The following is an 8,976-nucleotide window of genomic DNA, read 5'->3' on the forward strand; positions in this document are numbered from 1 at the left end:
CAAAGTACAAAAAATCGCAAACGTTTTCCTCACTTGTGTTCTGCCCTCAGGTATGGCCCATCTCCTGTTCCCTCGGAGCTACCTTTGGCTATACGGCTGGTCTGGTTATTGCACCTCTGTGGATACACTGGAACCGGAAGCAGCTTACATACAAAAGCAGATAACTGGAGCAAAGAGAGACAAGGTATTTCTTTGTGCAGATTCCATACAGACTGTGCAAAAGTTGGGTTTTTTTTTAAAGATAGAGATATATATATATATGTATAGTCAAAGCAGAAGACTATCCAGGTTCATTTAGAGTATTTCAGGCCAAGCATCTCCACTCAGTGAAATGACAATAGATGCCGTTTCAACGTGGTGCCGTTTTTGCGTTCTCTAGACTATGTAACCCTGAGAGATTGTACCTTCCAGTCTGAATAAAATATTTGTAACAGATGTGGTGGCTTCTTATTACAAGTCCGTCGCATTTGATTTTATTCCTCTGGATTTCACTGGTTGTAGAAGGCAGAACTGTAGTTTTAGCTTTCAAACCTGTAACAAGTTCGCTGTGGACTTAATGCATTGTATTTAAATTCAGTAGAATTTCACAGTAAGCCTGGCCATTGTCAAATGTATCTCACGTGATCAAACAGCAGTTTATGCATCTTGAGCCTATTCTCTTCTTCACTGTGTGTTTCTTTGGAGTTAGAATGGCTATAATAGCTTCATCAAAAACAGCCTTCAGTCCTTTCTGTGTTAAAGCTGAACACTCCACATAGCAGTAGGCTCCTATCTGTCAAGAAAATACAGTTAATTCAGTAACGATATTATTTCAGCCGTTCAGTTCTATCTGTGCACTTCTACTTCTTCCTTTTTTTTTTTTTCTATTGTGACACCACAGTGTTTGGCTGTGATGCAGAAAAGTTATTCCCCTTGTAGGAGAAAAGACAACTTGTCTTTTGGCCAAAGATCTGGAACGTATTGAAGTTCGTTGGGTTTATAAAGGAAGCATGTTAAATCCACTCTTTGGATTGACCGGCAGTGGGGTCCTAAGGTATCTTTGACAACTGAACAGCAAAAAAGGATTACAGAATTACATGCCCAACTTAGGTTTCAAAAGTAAGACTGTAAATAAGTGCCCTGATAAGCATTATCCACACAGTGTGTTAAAATGGTATTAGAGCATCCTCAAATAATTTCTTAAAGATGCTTCCAGTGTACTCCTTGAGCAGGAGAGACCCCTTCCACCCTCAACCACTCTATCATTTTAATTCTCTGACTTGTGTTTTGTAGTTTTTCTGGGTTTCTGTACAGAAAGAACTATTACTGACAGGGAAATGCTATTATACAGGTCTGCTTCTCAGCTGTATTCACCAGTGTAAGTAAATATGGTTAACTGGTAACCCCTCATAAGCTTACATACGTTGACTGGCAAAAGAAACAGGCAAAGTGATAAAGGAAGAGAAAGTCAATTGCAAATAGGTTGTTCTGCTTCTTCGCTACTTGGTTTCACTTAGGAGTGTCCAGTTTACCTCTTTTGCTAACTTCTGTCCTTGCTCCACAGATACGGGCTTCTCTTTCATATCATTCAGTCTTGCCAGAGTTTTTGGGTCATCACGAAGATCAATCTAGCAAGAAAGACTGCAGTCACATTCGAATACTTTTTCTGAACAGAAGTCAGCAGGCTAGAGGATGCCCTCTTTTTAAAGCACAATTATTTATTTATTCAATGGAGTATTACATGCATAAAAACGAGTCACGTCACAATTCAGACTGTGGATCCTTCCCGATCCAAAAGCCCTGGAAATTTAAGCAGTGAACTACTACCTTTAATCCCAAAGGAACAAACGTTTATCCTGTAATTCAGCTCTTCAATTAGATGTGGTCATCTCCGAATTCCAGAAAGCATATCCAGCAGTGGCAGAAGGATTAACCCAAATATAATACCAACATATGGGTCACTTTGTAACTGAAGCCCAGTCCACTGCCCACAAGAAGCAAGAGGAAATTGCCTCACTTTTCCCCTTGCTCCTTTGGTTCAGCAAATATAGGCTATGACTAACGCTACTTGCGGGCCCAGGTAATTCCAGTAACACGGGTATGAGCAGACAGTTTTAGTCCGTAAGTCCCATGACTCTGTGGAAAGTCACAGAGAGAGATGCAGCCAATCTTGCCACCCCGCTTACAATGCATGTATTTTAACCTAATGGAGGCAGCTCATTAGAGAATACCACCAGTCTAGGTTGTTCTGCCACTCATTAGGGTTGTTCCTCCAAAGCCAGAAGGAGATGCTGCTCAGGTCCCATCAGGCATGAACTTCCATCCCAAAGAAAAGGCACCACACAATAATGTTAATTGCTGAGATAAAGTAGAACAGAACCAGATATACCTGTGTTCCTACTAGTAAAAACGGAACATTGGGTGCATATTCCTTCAACTCCGGTACCCACTCTTCCTTCACATTTTGAAATGAAGCAGGGTTTACCACTGAGAAGCAGATAAGGAAGACATCGGTCATAGGATAAGATAAAGGTCTCAGACGATCATAGTCTTCCTGAGAAAGAAAAAATCTGTTACCTGCAGTATTAAATTGTTGCTTGTATTTTGTTAACAGTTGTCTTCAGAAACTCTATCCGTTTTTCAGGAGTTTGGTTGAAGCAAACTTTCTGAATGGTTACAGCTATTCCAGGTTAGTCAGGGAGAGCAAAATCTGCATATGAGGGTAATTCTGTGTGCATGTAGGTATCAAAACGCCTCTGTGTTCACACGGATAGAAACTTACTTCTGTAGGAGAGTATATGGAAGACTACCCTTGGAAAAGTTTTCACTCAAAGGAAAAAACACACTTGCAGGTCAAAGGTTAGCGCTTGTTCGGCTAAAGAGAACCAAGCAGGGGTGGCTGCTCTAGAGCCATGCGGGTCAGACGAAGCTCAGCTGGACCAAGGCTGTTCAGCACACAAATTAAATGTTCTCTTGTGCATCGTAAGTACAGACGATATTTAAGTCCCTCCTTAGAATTTTCTTTCTCTCTCTTGGAAACCTTACTGTCCTGTTGCTGATGATCAGACTCTGCTTTCTGTAAGCAAACCCAGCACAGAGCAGGGAAGGAACAGAAATGAAAGATCAAGAACAATATTAGAGGAACAGTAATGCCTGGGTTTGGTGTAGGTTTGGTTTTGGGTTTTTTTGAGGGGGTTAGGGGGAATAGTGTGAAAAGATTATTATTTGGGTTATTTAGAGCCATAGCATTTAATGCCACCAGTCCTACTGCCAGGGCATACAATACCCTGACAACAGAAGTACCCGGGAGTATTGTCCCTGCTGTAAAACAGACCAAGTCCCTCTAGCTAGAGAGAAAGAAAGTGGATTTTGCCGTATTTTTAGGCTAACAGGAGGAGGGAGCATGCCCCAGCTTCTCTCTGCAAGGCTTCCTTTGGTCTGGGGCCCTACCATAGGCTTTTTTTCGTTTGTCTTGGATTTTTTTTTTAACTTAGATAAGTAAGTCTTAGCCCAAGCCCTGAGAGGCAGTGAAGAATGCTGGGTTTATGCCTTCTCTTCCACAATAAACACCTGTTTACTATGGCTGCTGCTGCAGCCTCCCTCTTCCCCGTGCAAGCTCACCATCCTAATTAAATCTCACAAATACTGGAAGGATTTGTTCATTAAATGTAGAGACAGAAATGTGATTCAACTCCATGTTTGAAATGAGCCAGAAAATTAAATTTTCATTTCCTTGGCAACTGTCACATTACCAGATTATTAACCTAGAGATGCACCCTCCAAAAAGCCTTTCCACTGCTTAATTGTTACGTTTTAAAGACGGCATCGGTAGAATTTCAGAAAACACGTAAGAACTCCGAACAGTTTCTGCTAGACCCATCTTTTCCTTTGGAAGTCAACAGATACAGGAAGAGGGCACTACCCTCGGCATGGAATGGAGAGAAGGTGTAGGAGAACAAGCCCTGGAGGAGGGTCAGCACCAGCAAGGAGGCCAGCTGGGCAATGTTCTTCAGTGTCTATGCACACAACGTTCTGATCTGTAATCAGCGTTCTCACGTGCCACTTTGATCATACGCTCTCCTGCCAGACTTGCGCGCACGACAATTTTGTCGACAAGACAGAGCACGCCTGGCTGCAACCGCCGGCTCCCGGTCTCACAACCGCCGTAACCGACACCCCTGCGAAACTACAGCATTTGACGGGCCGTTCTCCCCGCTAGTGTCAGGCTCCTGTCCTCTTTCAAAAGACTAGTAACCATGTCTTTTCCACATCTGTGGATGTTCATCACAGAAGGCAGAAATCACTTCAAAAAACCCATGACAGCAACTTGAAATTATTTAACATCCGGTTCTTTTTTTAAGCGTGTGCTTTACATTTCACGTCTACTGCTGAATGTAGTTAGATCCCCCTCAGGGTTGCCGCCCTGTTTTCTAGGGTGGAGGTAAGATCCTAAAAGAAGCTTCCCAACTGCAAATTACACTGGTCCCTGGAGTACGAAATCGGCATGCAAGAACACGCAGGCAGGTCCGTCAGATGCTCTCAAATTCAGCTCTGCTATATCATACCCAGGGTACTACTGAAAAGCTTTTCTTCAACAAATTGTGGTTTAAAGTCGGAATTTATTCCTACTACCAATCAGCTGCCTTCACTGCACTCAGCATTTCCTAAAAATCTCGCATCTGGGTTACAAGAATTAAGAGTACTGTCTGCAGTAGATACTGGAATGGAAGAAACATTTCGTTGTCACCAGAAACCACTGTTAGTCCACTGACCTTAAAATACCTCTCAGTTAATCCACTTCAGATTAGAGACGGACCCTTTACGCACAGCAAACACTGTGCATTTCTTGATCTCAGAGCTGGGTTACATTTGCACGGTTTACTTCAAACCTTCGATCTTTATGGTTTTTAACTCCCACTAGGCACAAATCCTCGTACGCTTCGCCATGTCTCGGTGCAGCACCTTGCTCCCCGAGCGTTCAGCCGCTGTCGTCCAGGAGCCAGCAGTGATACCGCTTTTTAAGGCGTGTGCGCTACTGAACTCTTTTCCTGTCCCTGCATCTATTTATATGCCTTTTGATTTGCACCCTGCCCCAGCTGCACTGGGCAAGCTGTGGATCCATCCTCTGTAATTAAGAAGTTAAACTGAAAGCAAGTACGGTGTGATTGGGTGCATCCTGTACCACACCCAAAGATGCACGTGGCTTGCAGTAGTGACTTCACTGCCTTATGGTTACTTAAATTAACAGGGAATTCGGCTATACCCACCAATCCTGCTGCTCAAAGCAAAGCAGTGCTGTCAGCCTCTCCTCTGAACCATGTCCACGCCACGAAAATTAGGTTTGTATCGATGCAAATAACAGCAGGTAGTTCTAACAAAGCCTCATGATTACACTGGTCCTGATAAGGGAGACCTTGGCTTAAATGTAACCAGCATCTAGCAGACCATCTGTGCTTAAAGACTCCTTCTGCTCCCCAACAGCCCCTCAGAAACAGGAACCAAACCTGAACCTTTCTCTGATGTACTGCGCCTACATAACTGCTCTTGGTAGAAGAGCTAATTCTTGGTAGAAGAATCTGAAATACCACATGAATTTAGATTGAATATTAGAGAATCTTGAAAAAATATGATTGCTTCGACTGTAATTTATTTCCTGAATCTACTGCAAGGGGAATAAATGGGGTTTATTCTAAAATGAAATGCAATGGCAACATCTATTTACACTAGGCAGCCAACACAAATTCCAGTTTGGGTGCATGTACACATCACATCATGCAGCAATTAAATTTCCCATCTAATTGGGGCAGGCACTGCGTGTACATTAGGCATAACAATATTTAAAGAATTTAACTGGAATATTTTACAAATGTGAATAAGATGGGCAAAAAAGCCACTAAGGATCAAAATATGCAGTACAAGTCTCAAAAACTCCAGGCTGTAATAGTGAAACGGCTCATTCTCCAACATCCTCTGGACTTCAAAACAAAATTGTTTGCTGTTCACTGAAGCAGATGAATATAGACAGAAAAACAGGCTGAAAATATGAGAATTCTAACTTCAAATAAATTGGATGCAACTAGGTCAGCTTAATTAATGTTATATGGAACTGTGATCCCTGTAACCTATCATGGAGCAGATCCTCCTTGAAACAGTGTTAAGGCATTAGAAAACACGGAGGTGAATGGTGAAACCCAGCATGGCTTCACCAAGGGCAGATCGTGCCTGACGAATACGGTGGCCTTCTACGATGGGGTCACGACCCTGGTGGATAGAGGACGGGCAACAGATGTCATCTACCTGGACTTGTGCAAAGCCTTCGATACTGTCTCACATGACATCCTTGTCTCGAACCTGGAGAGACATGGATTTGACAGATGGACTGCTCGGTGGATAAAGAACTGGCTGGATGGCCGCACTCAGAGAGTGGTGGTCAACGGCTCGATGTCCGAGTGGAGATCGGTGACGAGTGGCATTCCTCAGGGGTCGGTGTTGGGGCCTGTGCTGTTTAACATCTTTGTCGCTGACATGGATGACGGCATTGAGTGCACCCTCAGCAAGTTTGCTGACGACACCAAGCTGTGTGGTGCGGTCGACACGCTGGAGGGAAGGGATGCCATCCAGAGGGACCTGGACAGGCTGGAGAGGTGGGCCACTGCCAACCTCATGGAGTTCAACAAGGCCAAGTGCAAGGTCCTGCACCTGGGCTGGGGCAATCCCAAGCACAAGTACAGGCTGGGTGGAGAGTGGATCCAGAGCAGCCCTGAGGAGAAGGACTAGTGGAAGTGTCCCTGCCCATAGGCAGGGCATTTGGAACTGGATGATCTTTAGGATCCCTTCTAACCTGAACCATTCTGTGATTCTATAAAGGATTCTACATTGCAACAGGACTGTCCGTCATTTACCTGGTACCTCTGTGCTAACCCAGGACAGCTGCCGATGCAGAACAGACAGGGCAAAGGAGATGAGATGGAGGAGCCAATGACTTGACTTGGCTTCCCAACTACAAACTGGGAAGGACTGTTTGGGTTTTTTGTTTTGCTTTTAAGATGGGAAAATAGAAATTCATACTTCTAAATTTTCATTTTGCTCTCAATTTGATATTCTGTGAGTTATCTGAGCACCTCAAGATCTCTCCTTCAGGTCTCTTTTTCCATGTTACAGTACCTAGTATTCTGTGCCGCTGAGATTTTCTGCTGCCTTGTACTTAAATACTGAATCACTGATTTTCACTCTCTTTTGGATGTTCAGGTGGATTTGTTTCAACATGTCCAAAATTTGGCTGTTTCTTTTCCTGACATTTACCTGCTCAAAAACAAAGGTCTTGAGGAACTTTCTGTCTGCAGACTGAAAAATGGCCTCGCAATTCTGCACTATTATACTGTTCTTCATTACAAGGGTTCGCTCCAACTACAACTAGAATGCAGTGCTCTATTTCAGTCGTACGACTCCCTTTAAATTAATACCTTTGCCCAATCCCATGGATATCAACTGGGCGGCATAGTTAAAAAGACACAAACTGTATTCCTAACTCCACCACTGCCATAATATGTAGCCCTGAGCAAATTATTATCCTCTCTCTACTTGCATCTTCCCATCTGTTAGGGTGCCCTGTAGGGGTTTGCTAGCTTAATAATTCATTAGTCTCTGCAAAGCACTCCAAAAGCCTTTGAAGTATACAGCTTACGTGCAGTGGGGTATTTTTAAAATATAAACTGAGTGAAGTCTAATAATTTCTGGACAGCTTTCCTGACCCCCAAAAAGCATTCTTTCCTTGTATTTATTAGAAAACTAAAGTGAGAGGTGCAGGCATACTGAGATCCCATATAGTACTAGTGCCCCTGTTGCTCCCCTGCTTTATGGTATCGCTCGTCCCTGCCCAAGTTAAAGTGGGGGAGACGGAGGTCCTTAGCCCTCTCTCGGTCCTGTGAGACCACAGGCCTCATTCTCCTCTGGAATGGTGTGAGAGTCTCTGTCCAGTCTAGGGAGATGAAAGGCAATGAGAGGAACCTCCCTGACTGTCAGTACCTTCCCATGCCTTGACCAAGACCTTTGGGGAAATTCACACCTCCAGATCCGCTGTTACAGGTAACAAAGAAGATGTTATCCTAGATCTGTTTGTTCGGTTGTTTTCCTTGCAAATATCAGAGCTAGCCTCGTTAAGCAAACAGGAGAAACCGAATTCTGGTATGTCATGAACATTAGTGGCGGGGGCCCTGCGCAAGGTGCGTCACGCTGATGTTTTAATCCAGGCCTGGCGTTTTGTACTCTGACTGAACCAAAGTAGTTAATGGTTTTATATGTTTTGCGATTTAGGAAAGAAATTTTAACTCTACATCTCCAGTTAGAGCGTACTGACGTACTGTCATAAACAACAGAATAAGCCTGTTTGTTTCTTATTCTGAGAAGAGGGGGTGGAACAAAATACAGCTTACATCACTCTGGATTAAAAACTGGAGCTCGACAACTCTAGGTTTATGATGTCTGTGTTAGCAACCATCTGTTGCTTTCACAGCTTACAACAGCAATCGTAAGAGGAGGTTCTCACTCCCAGCCATCTGTTTTAGAGGGGAAGACAAAAATAGACACCAGGCAGAGTTGCTAGAGGAATCCAACCTTGACGCAGTGAAGGGTCACGCCTGCTGCTGCTTGAAGGATCTCAGAGAGGCACATGTACGCAACTCGCTGGTTTCTGCCAAGCAAAATCCCACCTCGAAGTCCAAGTCGTAACCCATATCACGGTAGGGCTTGGTAGAGACAGTCCCAAGTCCTCTCTTGGTATGAATCGCCATGCTTTAATTTTTTGTAGTGCATTTCAACGATCCTTCAAGACTCCGTTTGTCATACTTTTCCTCCCTGAAAATAAATTTCCATTTCTGAAGGCCCCCGTGATATTTCGGAAAACATAATGAGTGAACCACAACTGTAGTCGGCGCGTCCTCCGGGGACGTCGTGGGAGCTCATAGTTACCCCAGTGGACACATCCTGCCATCTCCCCCC

The 8,976-nt window shown here is 43.9% G+C and overlaps 1 protein-coding gene across 1 annotated transcript; it reads right to left on the bottom strand.

Moving 5' to 3' along the window:
* Positions 1 to 226: 226 nt before the first annotated feature.
* On the bottom strand, positions 227 to 8,768 carry LOC104505460 (rho-related GTP-binding protein RhoQ-like). The gene is made up of 5 exons (XM_010155204.1): positions 8,688 to 8,768; positions 3,283 to 3,326; positions 2,369 to 2,597; positions 1,512 to 1,607; positions 227 to 772 (listed from the first exon to the last, which is right to left on the bottom strand). Exons 1-5 carry the CDS (start codon positions 8,766 to 8,768, stop codon positions 617 to 619), a joined length of 606 nt encoding a protein of 201 aa, XP_010153506.1. The 3' UTR covers positions 227 to 616.
* Between the last annotated feature and the right edge of the window lie 208 nt (positions 8,769 to 8,976).

Source organism: Eurypyga helias, unplaced genomic scaffold, assembly GCF_000690775.1.
Source record: "Eurypyga helias isolate BGI_N326 unplaced genomic scaffold, ASM69077v1 scaffold6187, whole genome shotgun sequence".
Classification (NCBI taxonomy): Eukaryota; Metazoa; Chordata; class Aves; order Eurypygiformes; family Eurypygidae; genus Eurypyga; species Eurypyga helias.

What these genes read in the sequence shown, in the direction of transcription:
- LOC104505460 (XM_010155204.1), bottom strand. Translation starts at nt 8,768, where the DNA reads ATGGCGATTCATACCAAGAGAGGACTTGGGACTGTCTCTACCAAGCCC. An exon ending in GTTACGACTTGGACTTCGAG is followed by an intron (nt 3,327 to 8,687) that starts GTGGGATTTTGC and finishes CTTTCTCTCTAG; the next exon opens with CTAGAGGGACTTGGTCTGTT. An exon ending in GACAGAAGTTAGCAAAAGAG is followed by an intron (nt 773 to 1,511) that starts GTAAACTGGACA and finishes TTTTCTTGACAG; the next exon opens with ATAGGAGCCTACTGCTATGT.